The sequence below is a fragment of the Eptesicus fuscus genome, chromosome 23, assembly GCF_027574615.1.
Source record: "Eptesicus fuscus isolate TK198812 chromosome 23, DD_ASM_mEF_20220401, whole genome shotgun sequence".
Taxonomy (NCBI): Eukaryota; Metazoa; Chordata; class Mammalia; order Chiroptera; family Vespertilionidae; genus Eptesicus; species Eptesicus fuscus.
In genome coordinates, this window is record NC_072495.1 from 12,965,201 (window position 1) to 12,986,893 (window position 21,693).

Below are 21,693 nucleotides of genomic sequence, written 5' to 3' on the forward strand. Positions count from 1 at the left end.
TCTCCTTCCGCCCACTACACAAGGCAGTGCTGGAACAGAGATATTTATCTAGCACAACACTTAGAACCAGAAGGGAGAGGATCTGAAAATAAGGGCGGGCTGGGCCCGCTGTACAAGTGACATGACAATTCTAGGAGAACAGCTCTCATGGGAACAGCAGCACAGAACTGGGGCCAGTTGTCTCTTCTCTGGACACCTTCAAGAGGGAACAGAGATCACTGATGATAACACAGAGCCATGAAAATACACAACAGAGAGCCATCCCTGCTAAACAGGCCTTCTCAAGCAGTTACCTGTGTCCTGAGGTAAGAAGGTGAGAATAAGGGGCTTGAATTCAAGTAGGATGGGCAGCACCTGAACCACCAGCAAACGTAAGAAGGCCAAGGGCTCAGCCTGGGTAAGTGCCACTGAGCAGGAAAGGAGCACTTTGCTCGGCTGGAGCCCAGCAGGATTTAAAACCAAAAGGTACCGCAGGACCAGATGGCTTCACGGATGGGCTCCGGCTCCGGGAGTGGATGCCGCTGGCAGTGGAGGAGCGCGTCGCCAGAACACCAGCAGCAGGACAGAGAATGGACTTGGGAGGGCAAACTAGGTGAGGGAAAGCATTGCCAGGCATTTGAAACAATTCACAGGAGATCATTCTAGAAAAAACTGTGATGATGTTACAAACTCCCCACCTTCTCTAAGTGTTCTAAATGCCATTTGCCCTTTCATGAGATGAAGAACCACCTCCAGACTTCCCCCAACACCCCCATCCACTCAGGTTCTTGGGATTCCCTGGCTCAGCAACCTTTCCGTGCACAGAACGATACTCCAACCAACTGAGCCACCTTGCCAGAATGATGAAAAATTTTCATAAGAGGACTCTCTCTCATAACCACACTCCAGAGACAAAACAAAAGAAGACTGAGGGAAGTTTTCAGTCTTATTAAAGAAAAGATAGAGAAAATATTATGAATAAAGTTTTTACAGCCCCCCCCCCAAAAAAAAATAAAAAGAATGAGGCAACTTACAAAGATCCCCAAACACTGTCAAATGAAAACGTCAAAAAACTGTGTAAAAAGTACTAATTCCATTTATGTAAAATACTGTGTATGAATGTGTTCCCAACTGTCCTGGGCTTTCACTGTGGGTCGCCACGTGGTCTGCATCCTCCACACCAACAGGGTAGAGGGGAATTTGAAGACCGTCTCCCCTCCCACAGTTGGCCAACAAACCACTGAGGGCAAAGCAAAAACCCGCCTGGGCCACAAGCAAGCCTCATTCCTTTCAGGTACTTCTAATCCTCTTGTTCAGTCTTCTGAGACCACAAAGCTTTGTAGCTACTCTAACTGACCCGGGGACTCTAGAGGTAGCCAGTGGCACTCAAAAGCACTGCAACAGGAGACCTGAAGGCAATCTAAGGGTGCAGGGGTCCTGGAAGATCACGTCTCGACTGGCCCTCTGGGATGCCTGCCCTCTGTGGTGGTTCCTAACCCTTGTTCAACACCCTGGGCAGCCCCAAGCTATTTCCTTCACAGAAATGAACTCCAAAGGAAAGTCCCCCCGGGAACAAGGATTCTGAGACAAGTGGGAGTGCAGGGTGGACCTGGAGGCCATGTTGGTCCAGCATATCCCACAGGGCTCTGCTTTCACTCTGTCCTGTCTAACACAGAGCAGTCAACAGCGGAGACCAGACAGACGAGAAGCTCATCAAACTGATGGTTGGCTGCCAGGGATCCAGAAGTCAGCCTACAGAGAGGGACTGGAAGGGATCAGAGACACTGACTAAGGATAACGACTAGCCTAGGTTTGCTGATGCAGTCCAGTTCACTGAAGCGACAGCCACCGGCAGAGAGGAGAGCAAGAAGGCCCAGAGGTGAGTGTGTGCAGTCCCTGCACCAAAGAAAGGCTTGTACTGTGCAATGGCCTATGGAAGGGCAGGTCACTTCCTCAAGCAGGGGGCAGTCCAGTTCTAAAGCCTCAGTGTCAGGCAAGTCCATCAGAGAGGCATCCAGGCCCTGAGGCTCCAAACTGCAGGAGCCCTCAGCCCCTCTAAATCCCAGTCTGGGTGGCTGTTGAACTTCAGGTGAGGATCCGTATTTGTGAGAAGCCCTCACCTGCCCTCACCTCTCAGTTCAGCCAGTATCTGCAGAAGCAAGCTTCCCCCAGTGTGAGGCCAAGGCCAGCTGGCTCTGCAACAACCCCCCTACAAGTCTTCCATAGGCAGGCAGCCACAAGGTCCTTGTCCTCACCCCAACCCCCCACCTAGGGACAGCTGCAAAGCCTGCTGGCTAAGGGAGCTGTTGCTCTTTATGTCAAAATATAAATAGCCATTTGTGCATTTATTCAATAACTGATTTCTGAGTGCCCACTCTGTGCCAGACCAGACTCAGGAGACACAGCATGAACGTGACAAAGAGCAAAACATGTCAATGTGAACAATCCTAGCCCTGTCCAAAGTGCTGCGGCTGTTTGGTGGGCTTTCAAAAACTATACCCCCACCCCCTGACCATCAAAAATGGCTACTCATTCAGCTGTATGTATCAGACACTGCTGAAAGCCACTGTGCTCTGCTGCCTGGTGGAGGGGGAAGGAAGGAGGACATGAACCAGACCCTCTCCTGATAATATTCCCTTGTGTGTGTGTGAGGAGTCCTGCTTACAGTTTAAGGTGAGGTCCTTACACTCCCTGATGTCCATTCGTGGATAACATTTACTGTTGGCCTTTATGAAGCATTTGCTTTATATCAGACATTTCTTAGAACTTTACACTTAACCCATTTAATTCTCACATCTTTATGAAGTTCTGTTATGTTCATGGCACAGATAAGGAAACTGAGGCACAGAGAAATCACAAAGTGGGGTGCAGAGCAAGATCTGACACCAAGCAGTGCGGCTGTAGGGTCCAAGTTCCTTTTTGTTGTTGTTGAATCATCGATCAGCTGCCTCCTGCACACCTCACACTGGGGATAGAGCCTGCATCCCAGGCATGTGCCGTGACCAGGAATTGAATCATGACCTTCTGGTTCACAGGTGGATGCTCAACCACTGAGCCACACCAGCCGGGCTCTGGTATTACTTTAAATGAGCTGTCTGTAGAGGAGCAGCTGCAGTTAGATCAAGGGGAGTCCAGTGTTGTGGTGTGAGAACTTGGACCTTATGCCCCTGCCACTGTTGCTCAAAGGTTAGAGCGTTGGCCCGCACATCAAAGGGTTGTGTGTTTGAGTCCCAGTCAAGGGCATGTACCTGGGTTGCAGGTTTGCTCCCCGCCCCTGTCATGGCATGTACGTGATGTCTCTCTCTCACATCGATGCTTCTCTCTCTCCTCCTCCCTCCCTTCCTCTCTAAAATCAATAAACAGCCCTAGCTGGCTTGGCTCAGTGAATAGAGCGATGGCCTGCGGACTGAAGGATCCCGGGTTCAATTGAGGTCAAGGGCACATGCCGGGTTACAGGCTCAATCTCCAGTAGGGGGCATGTAGAAGGCAGCCAGTCAATGATTCTCTCTCATCATTGATATTTCTATCTCTCTCCTTTCCTCTCTGAAATCAATAAAAATATATTTAAAAAATAAATAAGTAAAATAAAATCAATAAACATATCTTTGGGTAAGGATTAAAAATAATAATAAAGTTATGCCAGGCCTGGGCTTTCCTTTCTCCCAGGTCATTGCCCATAAGCCCCAGATCCCCAGCCAGCTGCACTCTGCCCACTGCCCACAGACCATTCACCCTCCCCTGGACTTCCCTGGCCAGACTGTGGCCCATCTTTGGTGGCAGGACTGTCTTTTACTAAACATCCCAAGTCAATAGGTAAATCACACAGAAACAAGTATATTGATGTTACATAAAAACCACACTGTGATCCCACCCTTCCCTCTGGCAAAATGTTGGCCCAAAATTGGGCTCTTGGGATTACTGACCTGCTCAGCATACAGGAAGGAGAAAGGACTGATCACCAACTCTTCAGCAACCCAAACACAAAAACACAGGTGACAAAGGAACAATCTAGCAGCACACCAAGGAAAAGACATTTAATCAGTTTGTTGCTATCTACTAGGTTCTAAATGTTGTCACTGACACATTCCACTCAGGGCCAAGAATCTACTACGTACTTCCCTATGCCAAGGAGAGGAAGAGGAACAGAGGTGAGATATCATGGGTACAGGGAGGGCCCACAACTAGGCCACCTCCCATGATGTATGCATGCATTAAGTGCTGCGGAACTGCCAGAGGAGGGCAGGGGGAAGATAGTGCCAAGGAGCTAGGTCTGGGAAGCAGAACCAGAGGGCTGCTCGCAAGAGCAATCTGGACAGGAAGAGGAACAGGAAAAAAAAAAAAAAACAGCCTAACAAGAGCGAGAATGTACAGACCCACTGGCCAAAGTGTGCAACAAAAGCACATTCTTCATTCCTAAGACTAGAACCACTAACTGAAATATTAACCTTGCCTAGCTGCCACCTGGGCAAACCGGAGCTTTAACCACAGCACATCCTGTGCCCGCAACACCATCTGCGGTGACACAGTGCCTGGCACACAGCAGGTGGCAGTGAGGGTTTGTTACAGGGTGAATGCAAGCAATGGGATGGGAAGCATCACCTTTCATCTTTCAAGGAAGCTAAGTACCAGGCGCCTCCTCCTGCTCTCTGAAATGATCAAAGCGTTCAGGGGAAAGGGCCATACCATACGCAACTTACTGTCAAATGGTTCAGAAAAACAATTTTGGCACACATTTCTATGCATGAGTATAAACACCCAGGGGAGATAAGGCAAATAAAATAAAATGCTAACAATAGGTACATCTAATACAGGATATGCAAGTGTTCTTGCACTAATTGTATTCTTGCAACTTTTCTGTAAGTTTGACATTATTTTTTTTAGGAATATATTTCTTTATGTATTTTTATTGATTTCAGAGAGGAAGGGAGAGGGAGAAAGAGACAGAAACAGCAATAATGAGAGAATCACCAATAAGCTGCCCCCCACATGCCAACCACCAACTGAGAACTCCCAGTTTATATAAACATTTCCTACCAAATGTTTACTTTAAAAGCAACAACAAAACAATTAGCTAGTGAGGTTGGAAAAGTGTTACACTACTTTCCAACTAAAAAGAATGAAATTATAAAAACCAAAGCCCAGTCTGCTAGTAGGGCAAGTTCTATAGTGTTACAAGGTGGTAAGCTGTGGAGGAAAGAACTCCAAACTCAGAAGGCACTTGGCCAGCCTAAGTGCAGGCTCAACTTTCCAGCTACTTCTATAAGCTTCAGCCAGTTCTGCTTATAAAATATCCACGTTTCCTATTCGTTAACCCGTGTGCTGCTCCAGTGCTGTGGCCACTTCTCGGCTCACTGAGGATTTATCAGTTCAGCATACCCAGCAGGTCCCTAATGGCCATGGGGAAAGAACCCTGAACTAGGAGCCAGCTCCTAGTGGGTCTGAATCCCAGCTACTCTGCTCCCCAGCTATGTGACTTTATATAAGTCACTTGCCTCTCCCAGCCAGCTTTCTTTATCCCAAGGCACACAGTTCCAGTCCTGCTACATCACCTATAGGGCCGGGGAACTCAGCCAAGACCATGCTCACTCAGGAAAGGTAAATGTTTTCTCAGCTAAGCATGGTGGAGTCACCCTGGACGGAGCTATGGCTAAACCCATGGCATGATTTTCTTTCATAACTGATGCTTAGAAAAAAAACAGTTTTAGAAATCAGTAACTGATGTTGCTTTCCCTGTAAAGATAAAGGATCAGGGAGATGATACTGCAGTCAGTGGCCCTAATTGCCCCTGTATGTATGTCACCCCTCAGCAGAGATCCCCAACCTTTCTAACATCTCAGGGAGACAATACACATCTTCATAGGTCACTACGGTTAACCACAGAAGGAATTCGGGGGGAGGGCTGGTCCTATCCCTCAAACCAGAGTATTCAGATGGAAAAAGCTTCAGAATCCCCACCTGGTGAGCCACTGGGTCCATCAGAAGAAAAGCGGCCTAGGGCTCCACAGCAGGGGTTAAAGATAGAACACACATAAGCCCCTGGGAAAGGTGCACAATGGAATCAGGCCAGACTTCTAGGACTGAATGTCATCTCAGCCACTTAGCTTGATGAGCTCTCTGTATTCCAATTTCTCTATCTGTAAATGGAGCTAATAAGAGTATCTACCTCATAGGGACCACCTGAGAGTTAACACATGTCCTTACTCCAAAAGCTCCTGTCATGTAACACATCCTCAATCAAGCCACATCAGATATGCATTTAAAATAAACTTTGGCCAAAGGTCAAGTTCAGCACTCTTGTGTGGCCCATTGCCCCAGTCTGTGAAAGGCCTCGTGCCCTGGCCTGCATCAGAGAGGAGCCAAAAATGGCTTGGTCCCCGTCCTCAGGGGTTCCCCCTGGCAGAAATCAGAAGACACCTACTTGCCTGCCTCCCTCCCATCTGGGAAACAGGTTCTGACAGGTGCCCTCCTCACACCCGAGTATGAGTCTAAGTCAGGATTCCAATAGAAGGAATGCAGGCTACGACCAAAGAAGCACCCCCTCGAAAATGCCAGCCAGCAGACCCCTGCCTGGGAAGGAGGCACAGCACACACAGCACACAAGAACATCTGCCCTTGCTGCCCAAACACCGTCAGGGAGCCAGTTGGAGTCCCCCAATTGTAAGGCAAGTCAAGGTACCACTGGGGGCCGCCGCAAAGCTCTAATATGGAGTGTCATGGAGTGAAAAAGGTAACTTTGCTCCCTCTGCCACAGGTGCCTCCCTGCCCCAACTCCGACCTAAGTGCGATGTCTTCTGTGTCCTCCCTGCTTCACAGGTACAAATGGTTGGCCATCTCGGACACCTGCCTAGGCCAACACTCAGTGGACCGGTTTACACCTTGACTCTTTCCACACCTGAAGGGCACTCCCAGAGGAAGGGGTTTATTCTATTGGAGCATCCCTAGTAGATGGGCAGGTATCAAACACTCAGACGCTTGTTGAATTACTGCTGGCCAGTTAGCAGGATATGTGGACAGACAGAAAAGGAGTTGGGAACATTGGTCACCTCTATCATCCAGGTAGGAGATGCTGGACCTGGAACCAGAGGCACCCCAAGGAAGGTAGTCATGCATGGTACATGGCTTCACTCAGTCCAGTGACCTAATGTGCAAAACTGGGACCCACAAGCCAGAACAGGATGATGTCTCACCTTTCTACAGGTGTAGACTTGTGTTTTGTTGTTGTTTTAATATATATTTTATTGGTTTCAGAGAGGAAGGGAGAGTGAGAAAGAAACATCAATGATGAGAATCATTGATTGGCTGCCTCCTGCACGCCCCCTACTAGGGATTGGGCCTACAACCCGGAAATGTGCCCGTGACCAGAATCGAACCCGGGACCTTTCAGTCCGCAGGCCGACACTCTACCCACTGAGCCAAACCAGGTAGGGCTAGACTTGTTTTCTAAAGCACCTCATCACAACCCACAATCCATTGGCTCTGGTCCCCAAGAGCCCATACAGTACCCTCCTAGACAGGTGGCCCTTTTCCTGGCTTCCTTTCCTACCAAGGCTATCCCAGAACCAGTCATCCTGCTGCCCAGAGAAGTATCACTGCAGAGACTCCAGGCTGAGCCTAGGGTCTTGGCCACAAGAGAGTCAAGAGGTTCAGTGTGTCTAGGGTGGGAGCCTGGCTAGGGCACGGTGGAGGATCAGCCGCATACCACTGTGCTCCCCAGCCTGCCTTCACCCACTGAGGCCTGACAGTGCTCACAGAAGACAGCCCCGAGCACCTCCACCTTCATGGAACCCCCCTTCCTGCTCCTGGCTACCTGGCCCCCGTTGGCGTGTGTGCAGGCGGCAATCAATTGATGTGACACATTGATGTTTCCGTTTTTCTCTCTCTCAAATCAATGGAAAAAATATCCTCGGGTGAGGATTAACAAAAAAAAAGTTAAGAATCAAACTTTTCATCCCAGCTGGGTGGCTCAGTTGGTTGGAACATCCTCCCATACACCAAAAGGTTGCAGGTTTGATTCCGGGTCACAGCACATACCTAGATTGCAGCTTCAATCTCCAGTAGGGGCGAGGATGGGAGGCAACCGATCAAAGTTTCTCTCTCTCTCTCTCTCTCTCTCTCTCTCTCTCTCTTTCTGAAGTCAATGAAAACATATCCTCGGATGAGGATTAAAAATTTTCAAACACACACACACACACACACACACACACACACACACAATTTTATAGTTAAAAGGAAATCATACTTTTCAACTGCATTGTTATAAAAAATGAATGCCTATATGTGTACATTACATTCTCTTTGATGTAAAAGTTCCATTTTTCTGCTGACTTAAGAAATCAAACATTTTCACGAACTCCTAAAAGCACTGTGGGCCCCCAGCATTGCCTCTCCCGTGCCTATTAGATAAATCAGCCCTGAATTTGGGGATTTGGATTTCTTTTTTCCCCCCAATATATTTTATTGATTTTTAACAGGAAAGGAGAGGGACAGAGAGCTAGAAACATGGATGAGAGAGAAGCATCGATCAGCTGCCTCCTGCACACCCCCCCACTGGGATGTGCCTGCAACCAAGGCACACGCCCTTGACAGGAATCGAACCTGGGGGACCCTTCAGTCCGCAGGCCGACGCTCTATCCACTGAGCCAAACCGGTCTCGGCAGGATTTGGATTTCTTGCTGCAGTTCAGATGGGTACACCAGAAACAGGTAGAGATTAAAAAAATTGTCTGGGACCTTCTAGCTGCCATGAATGGTCTGAAGCCCCCACCACAGGCTTTTTATAGAAACACAGGTTCTAAGGGGAGTTCTAAAGGCATTTAATCATCACATACAAGGAGCAGTCCTGAGTACCGGGCACGGTCCAGGCTCCCACGACTGCGACACACCTGCGGGGCAGCGCGTCAGCCTCTGCCCCAGGACAGGCCGGCGCGATGCTGGGCGGCCTCCTAGCACCTCCTCGGGTCCAGTCTCTGAGCTGAGCACCTCTCAAGTGTAACACCTCACCGAGCGACACTGAGCGGCACGGCTACTGCTTTCCAGCCGAGGGGTTTCCAGGACTGAGACGCTGGCATCAACCCACTGCTGGGAGGAAGCAATGGAAACGAGGAGCCTCCACGAGCTGCTCTCTGGACCTAACCCCCAGCCCAACTCCAGCCGCTGGACCAGAAATGAGGGCGCAGCTCCTGGGCGAGAAGGAGCTCCATCACTCTCGCTTCCATCAACCTCAAAGCATGTAGTGGCTCCACGGACGCGGACCCAAAGGCCACAGCCCTCGAGAACAAAGTTTCTGGACGTACGAGGCGCTCGAGCCCACCAGGTAAACGCACGGCATGGTCCCGGCGGTGCGGGGTCCCGGGAAGGGGGACGCGGCGGACCGCGGGTAGGCCTCAGGAGGCGTCCGCCCGGGACGCGGCCCCACCAAGCGGAGAGAGGTCCGGGGCGACCCCGGCCCTGTTCGCCCCGCCCCCGGCCGCCCCGCCCCCCCCCCCGCCCCGCGCACCTGGTCGCAGCGGCTCGGTGACGGTGAGCACGAGCAGGAAGAGCAGCAGGAAGGCACCGCTGTCTGCCTTGGGCACCATTTATCCTCCGTTCATCGTCCCCGGGGCGGCCGCGTGACCCCGCGGGGAGGCCGAACCGGGCCTGGCTGAGGGTCGGGGGGCCGGGCCGGGGCCGGGCGTGAAGAGGTGGCGGGAGGAGGGGGCTCCGGCTGGGCCGCGGCTGAACTGGACCGGGGGCTCTCGCGCGCACTCTCAGCTGCAGCGTGAGGTTCCGACCGCAGCCTGAGGTTCCGACCGCGAGCTCGCGCGCACTCGCAGCCGCGACCTAGGGTTCCGACTTGGGCTCCGCGCAAGATGGCGGCCGTCCTGTTCGGCTCTGCGACTCCTTGCCTCCCGCCCCCGACGCCGGCGTCGACCAATTAGCGTCGAGGAGGGGGCGGGGCCTGCGCGTTCCCAATGCTGGCGGACCCTGGGCCGAGCGGGGGCGGAGCCTGGGCAGTAGTGCCCGAAAGGGGCGAGGCGTGAGGTCGGGTTGGTGAGGGGCCAGCCCGACGGGGGGGGCGGGACTTAAGGGGTGAAGTGCCATTGGCTGAGCAGAGAGGTGGGGCTCGGGGGTGTAACCTGAGCTGAAGGGCCTAGGATCTCTGGGCGCAGAGGAGGGACGGGCGATGGGACCGAGTGGACGGGACACAGAAAGGGCGGGGCCCAGTGAAGCCGGAAAAATGGGGCGTGGCCCCGGGGTGGGAGGTAGGGGCAGCGCGTGAAAGAAGAGGGGCAGGAGGAGAAGGAGCCATGGGGGACTGGGACACAAAGGGTCTCACACCTTGCACATCTGCAGGCCGAGGTCCGGTCCGTGGCCCGTAAAGTGGCCTTTTTCAGAAGGGTTGCGCCCTGGCTGAGCGCCTCAGTTTGTTGGAGCATCCTGCCGTGCATCAAAAAGGCTGCGGGTTCGATTCCAGGTCAGGGCACATAGGTTGCAGGTTCCATCCCTGGTCAGAGCCCAGGGATCTATGTTTCTCTCTCTCTCTCTCTGTCTCTCTCTCTCTCTCTCTCAATCTACCCCTCCTTTTCTAAAATCAATAAACATATCCTCGGGTGAAGATTAAAAAAAGTAAAAATAATTTTTTTTAAAAAAAGAACTGCAGCCGAAACCGGTTTGGCTCAGTGGATAGAGCGTCGGCCTGCAGACTGAAGGGTCCCGGGTTCGATTCCGGTCAAGGGCATGTACCTTGGTTGCGGGCATATCCCCAGTAGGAGGTGTGCAGGAGGCAGCTGGTCGATGTTTCTCTCTCATCGATGTTTCTAACTCTCTCTCCCTCTCCCTTCCTCTCTGTGAAAAATCAATAAAATATATTTTTTTAAAAAAGAACTGCAAAAAAGGGATGAAGAAAACTGGAAGGACCCAAGTTTGAGGAGGTGGGAAAGGAGGATCGATGCTGTCAGGCACAGGCTGGTGTGGCTTCACTGGCACACACAACTGAAAAGGAAGAAGTAGTCTAAAGGAGTAGCATGCTCCTCCCACCCCCACCCCCAGGTGTGGCTCTGGGATTGAGCTTCGAACTATGAACCAGGAGGTCATGGTTTGATCCCTGGTCAGGGCACACGCCGGGTTGCAGGCTGGATCCCCAGTAGGAGGCTTGTAATCAATGATTCTCTATCATTGATGTTTCTATCTCCCTTCCATTCTGGAATCAATCCTATCCTATATAATAAAAGGCTAATATGCAAATTGTCCCCTCCACCGGGAGTTTGACTGATGGGAGGCGGCCCCTCCCCCTGGCCTGCACGACTGGGCCTCTAGTAATAATATATTTTAAAATAAAAACAAGGAGTCATGCCGAAACCAGTTTGGCTCAGTGGATAGAGCGTCGGCCTGCAGACTCAAGGGTCCCAGGTTCGATTCTGGTCAAGGGCATGTGCCTTGGTTGCGGGCACATCCCCAGTAGGGGGTGTGCAGGAGGCAGCTGATCGATGTTTCTCTCTCATCGATGTTTCTAACTCTCTATCCCTCTCTCTTCCTCTCTGTAAATAATCAATAAAATATATTTGAAAAAAAGAAAAATAAGGAGTCATTCTATAGAGACCCTGTAGTAAAGTTGGCCTCTGGAGGAAGGGCCCTGCCTACAATGGGGGCGTAGGGGAAGGCACACTGGGCACATAAGACCAGATCTGCATAGAATAAAGCCACTGGGGACAATGCTCTAAGTGCTGACTTCATATCTGTTATCTGGAACAAGGAGACTCTGGGAGGGACCCAGCAGATAAGGTGTTCTCAGTAGGAGAGAGGAGCAAGCTGTCCAAAGGAAGGACCAACAGCCAAGCACACAAGACCTGGCACAGGGTGTCAGGGCTGGAAAAGAGGGTGAAGGGCCAGTGTGACTCAGTTGAGCGTTGGTCGTTGCAACAAAAGGTCCCTGGTTTGATCAGGGCACATGCCTGATTTCGGGTTCGATTCCTGGTTGGGGTGCGTGCCAGAGGTGATCAATCAATGTTTCTCACATCGATGTTTTTCTCCCTCTCCCTAACTCTCTAAAAAAAATCAACAAAAACATTTTTTAAAAATAAAAGAGAGGCCCTAGCCGGTTTGGCTCAGTGGATAGGGCATCAGCCCATGGACTGAAGGGTCTCAGGTTTGATTCCGGTCAAGGGCACATGCCGGGTTGTGGGCTGGATCCCCAATAGGGGGCATGCAGGCGGCAGCCAATCAATGATTCTCTCTCATCCTTGATGTTTCTCTCTCTCCGTCTCCCTTCCTTTCTGAAATCAATAAAAATATATTTATAAAAAATAAAATAGAGGGTGAAGGTGAGAGCAGAGAAAGGGGGAAGGGCCAAGGCTAGTGAGGACCCATCCTGACCTGGCCCACCTCCGCTCCACTGACTCACTCCAGGAGCAGTCCTCTCAAGCTAACTCAAGGCATGATTCTCCTGAGTGTCCCTTAATCTTGGGGACACTCAGGATCATCTGAGAGAGAGGCACCCACTTCCTCAGGGTGGATGTAGCCAAGGTTAAACCCAAGACTAGGCCAGACCTGCCTGCTCCTGCTCTTGCTCCTCAGGGTGCGGCCCCGAGCAGGTGCTAGAGTCTAAGGGGCTGTCACAGCGGAGGCGCTCCACTGCTGGCAGAAATTGGTCCCTGTCCAATGCTGACCTCTCCCCTTGCACCATCCTCAGGGAGCACTCCAGGAGCAGCTGATGGCACTCAACGCAGGGTCAAGGTCCAGCGTCTGTCCCAGCCCCAGATCTGCCCTAGGAGCCCAGCCCAGGCTATGGTTGGGGCAGACCCCCAAGAAGGAACACACAGCCAAGCGCAGAAATCCCTGCCAAGTTGTCCCCGCCAAAGCCGCTATCAGAGAAGCAGGCTGGCCAAGTTTTGGATGAGGAAAGGTTAAGTACAGGGAGGTGAAGAGTCCAGCTAAACCATTCAGGAGAGGGCAGAGCCCTGGCTTCCTAAAATCAGTGACCCTGGGCCTGGAGTCTTTGCCCCACCTGATCCACCTCCATTCCTCACCCTGCTGCATGGCCCGCAGGCCACCTGTGTAGACAAAGGCAAGGACTTCCAAGACCGAAGGGGAAAAAACCAGGGACGTTTCTCCCCAGCTCCTTGCCTCTACCTAAGGTCACTGCCTCTCTCAAGGTCACCCTCTCTATCCCATCCTTCCCAGGTTCCAATGACCATCCCTCCCTTTCTCCAGGAGTGTGTGACTACTGTTGGGGTTTCCTGCACTCTGCTCCCACCTTTGTAAATTATGCCCTTATTATACCCTCAGACTGCCCCAACTGGAGTATGTCCTGGTTTCTGCGGGGACCTGGACTGATACAACCACCCGCCCTGAATTTCCAGGATTCCAGTCATCAGCCCCACCACTGGTCAAGCAGTCCTAGCTCCACGTTTGGAGGCATGGGTACACGAAAGTGTCCCCCCCAACCCCCTGCTACCTTGAGTCCCAGCCAAGTGTGAGGTCACTCTCTGTAGGCATTTGGTCTGCAGCCTACTGGCCAGCCTTCCAGGATTCTGATTCCAAGGGGTCAAGTCAGAACCTCATTACCCCAGATACTCCTCCTTTATGACTTCACCCACTGAAGTCGTCTGGGAGACAATGCTGAACGTTCCACCCCAGAGTCTGGGCCTCTGGGAGGCAGGGACAGCAGGCCAGGCCAGCCTAGAGGACTATCCGTCCACAGTGTAAATGAGGACACTGCTGGCCCATGTCTTGCAGGGATGTAGAGGGCAGCCTCAGAGGCACTGGGTGCTCCTGGCACCATGGATGATGCTGCCATCCTCAAGCGACGAGGCTATATCATGGGGATAAATTTGGGAGAGGGCTCATACGCAAAAGTCAAATCTGCTTACTCTGAGCGCCTAAAGTTCAACGTGGCGGTCAAGATCATCGACCGCAAGAAAGCCCCCGCAGACTTCTTGGAGAAATTCCTTCCCCGGGAAATTGAGATTCTAACCATGCTAAACCACCGCTCCATCGTCAAGACCTATGAGATCTTTGAGACATCAGACGGCAAGGTCTATATTGTCATGGAGCTTGGGGTCCAGGGCGACCTCCTTGAATTCATCAAAACCCGGGGAGCCCTGCACGAAGAGGATGCTCGCAAGAAGTTCCACCAGCTCTCCTCCGCCATCAAGTACTGCCACGACCTGGACATTGTCCACCGAGACCTCAAGTGCGAGAACCTTCTCCTGGACAAGGACTTCAACATCAAGCTGTCCGACTTTGGCTTCTCCAAGCGCTGCCTGCGGGATGACAGTGGCCGACTGACACTGAGCAAGACCTTCTGTGGGTCGGCGGCGTACGCGGCCCCCGAGGTCCTGCAGGGCATCCCCTACCAGCCCAAGGTCTACGACATCTGGAGCCTGGGCGTGATCCTCTACATCATGGTCTGCGGCTCCATGCCCTACGACGACTCCAATATCAAGAAGATGCTGCGCATCCAGAAGGAGCACCGCATTAACTTCCCGCGCTTCAAGAACCTGACCAGTGAGTGCAAGGACCTCATCTACCGCATCCTGCAGCCGGACGTCAACCGGCGGCTGCACATCGACGAGATCCTCAGCCATGGCTGGGTGCAGCCCAAGGCCCGGGGCCTGTTCTCTGCAGCCACCGACAAGGAGGGGGAGACCTCAGGGGCCCATGAGCCCTCAGGGGCCCAGGAACCCCCCTGGACCCCTGAGCCTGGCTCTGACAAGAAGTCTGTCACCAAGCTGGAGCCCCAGGAGGCACAGCCTGAGGTGAACCCAGAGTCACACCCCAAGGAGGAGATTCTGCAAGAGGTGTCGAGGCCGCTGGATACCAGAAGCGCAGCGCCTGCAGAGGGGCAGCCAAGCAGGGACAGAGCGGAAGAGGGCTCCCCGAAGCCTCCAGACACACACACCTAGTGGGCCTCTCCCATGGCCCAGGGGCTGGCAGGGAACGAGGCAGAGCTCAGAGCTTCGCGCCCGAGCTCCAAAAAAGCCAAGGGACAAGCCATTGAAGGAAGACAACCCGGGATGAGCCATTATTTTCGTCAGTTTCTTTTCCCTCCCTTTGAACTTGGTAAAAAAAAAAAAAAAAGCAATAAATAACTATATTAGTGCAGATTGTAAGGTGAATGTCTTTGCCCCAGCTGACTGCGGTCGTCTAAGGAGAGGATCCACCCCACCACACCCCAAGTTTGGAAAATATATCCCAGTGAACCCAGCCATGACCATGACCTGAGGCCTTCGGCCACAGCAGAGAGCTGAGTGAGGAAGATGCTGCTTCAAGAGGGAGGCTATGAGTGTGGTGCTGGGGGAGACGGGACATGGAGAGGACAGGACCAAGGAGGGCTGCCTGTAACGGAGGGGTGGGGAGGAGGATCTACAAGCCTGCTGGTGAGGAGGGATCTGCAGAGGGCAGATGCACCAGCTTCTCAGACTCTCTTGATCTCCCCACCTTAAAGGGCAGCTTAGTTTTTCTGCTTGGTCCGCCAGGGGTTCTCTTATGTCCAGCAGGCTCCCAGTTCTCAGGGGTGCCGAGTCACCCCACTCTGTGGTCATTCTCCCGGCTCAGGTGAAGCAGGAGGCTCTGCTGGACAGCCCAACCACACTCCAGCCCACATGTCCCACAGCTGTGTGGCCTCGACCTCACCCGGTTCCCCTCTGGTCCCCGCCTGTCCCCAGGGGGGATGCTCCCCGCCAGAGTAGATAAGCTGATACTGCTAAGAGACAAGACAGGGGTCCTCACAATGCATGCCTGACCACTGGGGCGTCTACGTCCCACAGCGGGAGCAGACTCGCAGGTAACATCACCAACCACGTGCTCTGCGGGGCCCTGCTTGGCCTTTTCTAAGCAGTCCTCACCTCTGCTGTGGCGGCCCTGTCTCTTCCCGCTCTGCACTCACTGACAACTTCTTGTGGACCTGCAGGGTTAACACACCAAGAGGGCAAGAGCCTTCAGACTCACCCCACCCCAACACCTCTGTTTTAGGAAAAGCTGAACCCCGGCCCACTGGGAGAAGTGAGACCCAGTGAGTGTCCCAGACCTGCCCTCTGCAACCCTCCCCATAGTTAGTCCACTGCTCTGCCTGGCTCCTCCCTCCCACAGCCCCCTTTCCCACGGCGTTCTCATATGCCCTGCGATTGCCTCCCACCGCACCCAGTCTGGCTCCCTCTGCTGAGGGGAAGGATCCCAGTGTCTGGCCTTCGAGGTCCTCCCAGGTCTGACCTCTTCCTGGTCGCCCAGCCTCTTCCCTCACCCCCACCCCTACCCCCCACATACATGTTATAATCATCCCTTCAGACCTGGCCTCTCTCTCCGGGCTCAGCTGAGGGGCCATGGCCTCCACACGGCCTTCTGGGGGCCCCTACAGCACTCAGCAGCCAGCCACTGAGCTCCACCAGGCAGGCCAGTGAGTGCCCAGGGTCCAGGCACAGAATAGGCCTAGAGCCGTGGTCGGCAAACTGCGGCTCGCGAGCCACATGCGGCTCTTTGGCCCCTTGAGTGTGGCTCTTCCACAAAATAACACGGCCTGGGCGAGTCTATTTTGAAGAAGTGGCGTTAGAAGAAGTTTAAGTTTAAAAAATTTGGCTCTCAAAAGAATTTCAATCGTTGTACTGTTGATATTTGGCTCTGCTGACTCATGAGTTTGCCGACCACTGGCCTAGAGTAACACTGGAGCTGTCCCCCAGTTTTTTAGTGAAGACTGAAGGCTCCAGGAGCCCAGTCATGCAGCTTGGCTGATGGTGGGGTGGAATTACAGAGGACAGTTGAGTGGCACTGAGACAGGGACATCCTGAGGAGAGGCTCCTGAGCATCCTCCTCTCGGTCACCTCTGCAGCCTGCTGCAGTCCTCGAGGCAGCGGGCAGTGCGCGGCAAGAGGGCCCGGAGTCTCACTGCAGCCCAGCGAGGAGGTGAGCATGGGTAGGAGGGGCTGCAGGAAGGAGCACCTACTGTGTGCTTTGCAAGTGGGGAAACAGCTGAGAGAGGGGGGACGTCTTGACTGAAGCCACACCTCCCCAAGTGGCCTCACTGGGCTCGACCCTGGCATAGACCTCCTCAGTGACCCTTTCACAAAGGCTTTAGGATCAAGACCCTCAACACGGACGCTGTGGCCCACAGAGCTCGCTCCCGCCCCTGCACACTCTGGCCACATCATGTGCACTAGCAGTCCTTGTCCTCCTCCTCCTCCATGTGGCTAACTCCTAAGACCTCAGCCTTCCCAGCCTCCTCAAGTCCCATTCCCAATTCTGTCCTCACAGCTCATGTTCCCAGTGTCAAAGCTCAGTCACTACTGGGCATTCCCACTCACTGGTGGGACTCTGAACCTCCTGGGCTCCAGGAAGGCCTAAGTCCTTTCTAGTTCACCAGTGTAGCCCAGCACCTGGAACGGACCCTCAAATGCCTATGGGGTGAATGGACAAATGGGTACCCAAATTTATGGAGAAAACCCAAGCTCAGAAGTGGCCTTCCCAGAGTCTACAGGCCTCTGACCCACAGGACCGCCGGTTGAGACTTCCGCTGGAGGTCCCCTGGTCCAATCTCACACTCCGCCTCCAACACACCAGGAGTCCCTGCCTCCTCGTGCGCATCCTGGGCAGAGCTGCCTGTTCCATATCCCTGCACGATGCTGAGACCTGCCTCCTCCGCCATGTCTTCCAAGAACCAAAGAAGCCACACTGCCCGGGAAAAGAGCAGGGTAAGGGGCAGAGAACCCACAAAGTGGGTCAGTGGATCCGTCAAGAATGAAGACATCCAGGAGCACTCCAGCTAGAACATTGGGGGCACAGTAGAAAGTGGGAAAGGAGTTAGCCACGTGGAGGAGGAGGAGGACAAGGACTGCTAGTGCACATGATGTGGCGAGAGTGTGCAGGGGCGGGAGCGAGCACTGTGAGCCACAGCGTCCATGTTGAGGGTCTTGATCCTAAAGCCTTTGTGAAAGGGTCACTCAGCTGTGAGGACAGAACTGGGTCCTGGCCTGCAAATCCTCACAACCAGCCCCTTCTGGGACACAAAGGAGTGAGTACTGCTCAGTTAAGACCAAAAGACCCCCCAGGAGAAAGCGGGCCTCAGAGGGTAAGCGGGCCCCAGGGAGGACTGGCTGCTGGAGGGCAGTCACCCACTGTGGGCTCACCCTGCTGGGACCAGTCACTCCCGCCTGGCACCTGGGCTCTGGCTGTCCAGCCACTGCCATCTTCAACATGGACCTCCGGACACATGCTCCAAGTGCATCCATAGAGCTGTGCTCTGGGCAACATGTCACATCTGCCTGCCATGCCCTGCCCCTTGTCACCTGGCGGATGGAGCGGTGTTGATCCTCTGCATGCCAGCTCCACTGTCAGCCCCTGACCACCCACACAGGAGCAGGTCACAGAGCACATGGCACACCTGTCCTGACAACTTGCTACGTGTGGGCATGGGATGCCCGTGACAGAAAACAAGTGAACAGCAGGGCTTTGAACTACCTAAGGTGTATACAGGAGGCCATATTTTCCAAAGCAGCACTCCACACACGCCCTGAAGGAAGGTTTTCACATTGTTTCCAGGCGCAAAAGACGGTTTCAGTGACGCAAACGATGCTTTCCAGGGTTCCAACAGCTGCGACGTGCCACTCCTCACAAAGGCCCACACTGACGTATCCACCCAGGTGCTTGCTCCTAACAGGACGCTGGCCCTCAGCATCCCCAGGACCGCCAGCACCCAGGCTCCGCCCAGGCCCTGCCCAATCAGTGACCAGCACACCAGCCCGCTGTCTCCCTCTGTCGCCCAGAACCCCCAGGCCCACCCTAGTCCAGCCTCCTGTTGCCTGGTCAAAGGTACTGGCCTCCACTCGCCCCAAAGCCCATTCTCGATGCTGCCATCGCAAAATGTGACTTGGGCCACAGCTCTTCTTCCCTGTGCCCTGCAGTGGCTGCCCATCCCTCAGGGAAGAGCCCCCACTTACCTTTCCCCCCACCTCCCTCCTGTCTGTGGGACTCAGCCATTCTCAGAACAAGACCCTCTCCTCTCTCACTCTTCCCTACCTGGATGCCTACCACCTCCTCTACCTGACTCTCAACCCATCCCCCAGGCCTGCCCCAGTCCTCAGAGCACATCTGCCAGTCTGGGGCCTGCAACACCCCAGAGCCTGCCTGGCCTTCCACCCCGACACGTCCTGCTCACTACAGCACTCATCCACCCAGCCCTTCTACCCCAAACAGAAGCTGCTCTTGTCCACGAAGCTTGGAACCACTGCCAGCCCGGCCAGACCAGAGCAGTCCCTCCCAGACACCGCCAGTTCTGAGGACACAAGCCCTAGATGGAGTTTTCTTCACACACCCAAGAAGCTGCAGGAAGCTAACCCTAACGAGACAGGAACTAACCCAGGGTCAGTCCCCACAGCCGAGAAAGGAAAGCTAGCATGGGACTGGCACTCCTGGGCAGCCCCCACCTTCGGCCTGACTCGTCTGACAGGGAAGCCGCGGCAAGGAGGCGCAGGGACGGTTACCACAGTCCTCGGTGCTGGCTTCCTTACAGTGGGTGGGGAATAGGCACTCCTGCCACGCCAGCCTGGCTTCCAGGGTTCCGGGGCCCTGTTCCCCCCAGCCCAGTTCCCACTCCCGGCTGCCTGGCTTTATGACTTCACATGCTGAAGTCACGTGGAGATAATGCTGAGCATTCCACAAGTCCAGGGAGGCCCAGCCAGACGGCTCCCCACGCTGTAAATGAGGACAATGCCTGCTGGCCCACGTGGGGAGGGGATGTAGAGGGCAGTGGCGCCAGCCACTCCTGGCACCATGGATGATGCTGCGGTCCTAAGGAAAAAGGGTTACATCGTGGGTATCAACCTTGGCAAGGGCTCCTACGCAAAAGTCAAATCAGCCTACTCTGAGCGCCTCAAGTTCAATGTGGCGGTCAAGATCATTGACCGCAAGAAAACGCCCTCCGACTTTGTGGAGAGATTCCTTCCTCGGGAGATGGACATCCTGGCAACTGTCAATCATCGCTCCATCATCAAGACCTACGAGATCTTCGAGACCTCGGATGGGCGAATCTACATTGTCATGGAGCTTGGGGTCCAGGGCGACCTCCTCGAGTTCATCAAGTGCCGGGGAGCCCTGCATGAGGATGTGGCACGCAAGATGTTCCGCCAGCTCTCCTCAGCCGTCAAGTACTGCCACGACCTGGACGTTGTCCACCGAGACCTCAAGTGCGAGAACCTTCTCCTCGACAAGGACTTCAACATCAAGCTGTCCGACTTTGGCTTCTCCAAGCGCTGCCTGAGAGACTGCAGCGGGCGCATCATCCTCAGCAAGACCTTCTGTGGGTCGGCGGCGTACGCGGCCCCCGAGGTCCTGCAGGGCATCCCCTACCAGCCCAAGGTCTACGACATCTGGAGCCTGGGCGTGATCCTCTACATCATGGTCTGCGGCTCCATGCCCTACGACGACTCCGACATCAAGAAGATGCTGCGCATCCAGAAGGAGCACCGCGTGGACTTCCCGCGCTCCAAGAACCTGACGGGTGAGTGCAAGGACCTCATCTACCGTATCCTGCAGCCAGACGTCAACCGGCGGCTGCACATCGACGAGATCCTCAGCCACTCGTGGCTGCAGCCCCCCAAGCCCAAAGCCATGTCTTCCGCCTCCTTCAAGAAGGATGGTGAGGGCAAGTATCGGGCCGACTGCAAACTGGACACACGGCCGGGCTCATGCCCCGAGCACCGGCCTGAGCACCGGCCCGAGCACCGGCCCGATCACAAGCTGGGGGCCAAAACCCAGCACCGGCTGCATGTGGTGCCCGAGAACGAGGACAAAATGGAGGACAGGCTGGCAGAGACCTCCAGGGCGAAAGACCACCACGTCTCCGGAGCCGAGGTGGGGAAGGCAGGTACCTAGGGTGCCGATGGCTGGGGGGCGTGGTGCACGGTGGCGCCCACGTAAACTAAGTAGGCAGGTAGGAGCTGAAGAAGGCACAGGTGCAAGGAACAAGTAAAATCTGTCAATTAAACCACTATTTTGATTACGTTCTATTAGCTTTCTTCTACTTAGTAGCAAAGACGTTAATTACTAACCAGCAAATAAACCACAAAGTGTAAACAAGCATCGAGAGTGCCCCCTGAGGAGTCTTTCTCTCCAGGACTCAGCCAACCACCCTCCTTGCGGCGCAGCGTCTCCAGCACAGGGGTCCAGGGACCGGGGCTCGGGCACAAGTTCTCACGGAGAGGCCTGTGGACAAGGCGATCGCAGCCATGGACCATCTTGCCAGGCTCCCACCGGTCTCCCTGACTTGCCGGTGCCCAGAGCCTCCAGGGCTCGCCAGGCGGATGTGTCCCCCACCTCAGGTGCAGCACAGCACTCTCTGACCCCATCCCACTTCCTCAGACAGCTCTTCCTCAAAGTTCTCCTCCCCCTCCCTTCCCTCACCCCTAGGAAGGCAGGCAGCCCCAGCCAAGACCTCTGACCTTCACCCTCTCCACTGCATCCTGGTCACCCCACACAGCAGCCCTATTTTGTCACCCAGGGCACACTCCAAACAGGCCAGCCACGTGCTGGAAGTGGTCAGCACCTGGCCTTAGGTGGCCCTGACTGGACAGCATCTCTCTGCGTCTCACTCATGCCCGCTCCGACCTCTGTTTTCCCATTTCCTGGGGGCACCCTCAAGCCCAGGGCCACTCTTCCCCATGCGGGAAAAGTATCAAAACCCACACTTTGCGTCCCAGACCTTGGTCCAAGCTCACCTGCTAAGCCCAGCCCAGCCCCTTTGGTGTGTCAC

At 54.2% G+C, this 21,693-nt stretch overlaps 3 protein-coding genes across 4 annotated transcripts in view; 2 read left to right on the forward strand and 1 right to left on the reverse strand.

Moving 5' to 3' along the window:
* Positions 1-9,867, reverse strand: part of DGCR2 (DiGeorge syndrome critical region gene 2) — a 45,636-nt gene extending 35,769 nt beyond the window's left edge. For both annotated transcript variants that reach the window (XM_028147025.2, XM_054712821.1), the window contains exon 1: positions 9,475-9,867. In XM_028147025.2, coding sequence (XP_028002826.2) covers positions 9,475-9,553 — 79 coding nt within the window. In that variant the 5' untranslated portion in view covers positions 9,554-9,867. The remainder of the gene's footprint in view (positions 1-9,474) is intronic.
* A 3,711-nt stretch (positions 9,868-13,578) lies between these two features.
* TSSK1B (testis specific serine kinase 1B) lies at positions 13,579-15,022 on the forward strand. Its single transcript, XM_008142615.3, has one exon. The coding sequence runs from the start codon at positions 13,736-13,738 to the stop codon at positions 14,858-14,860; it is 1,125 nt and encodes a 374-aa protein (XP_008140837.2). The 5' UTR covers positions 13,579-13,735; the 3' UTR covers positions 14,861-15,022.
* A 4,566-nt stretch (positions 15,023-19,588) lies between these two features.
* On the forward strand, positions 19,589-20,943 carry TSSK2 (testis specific serine kinase 2). Its single transcript, XM_008142614.3, has one exon. It carries the CDS (start codon positions 19,716-19,718, stop codon positions 20,814-20,816), a length of 1,101 nt encoding a protein of 366 aa, XP_008140836.1. The 5' UTR covers positions 19,589-19,715; the 3' UTR covers positions 20,817-20,943.
* The last annotated feature ends 750 nt before the right edge of the window (positions 20,944-21,693 follow it).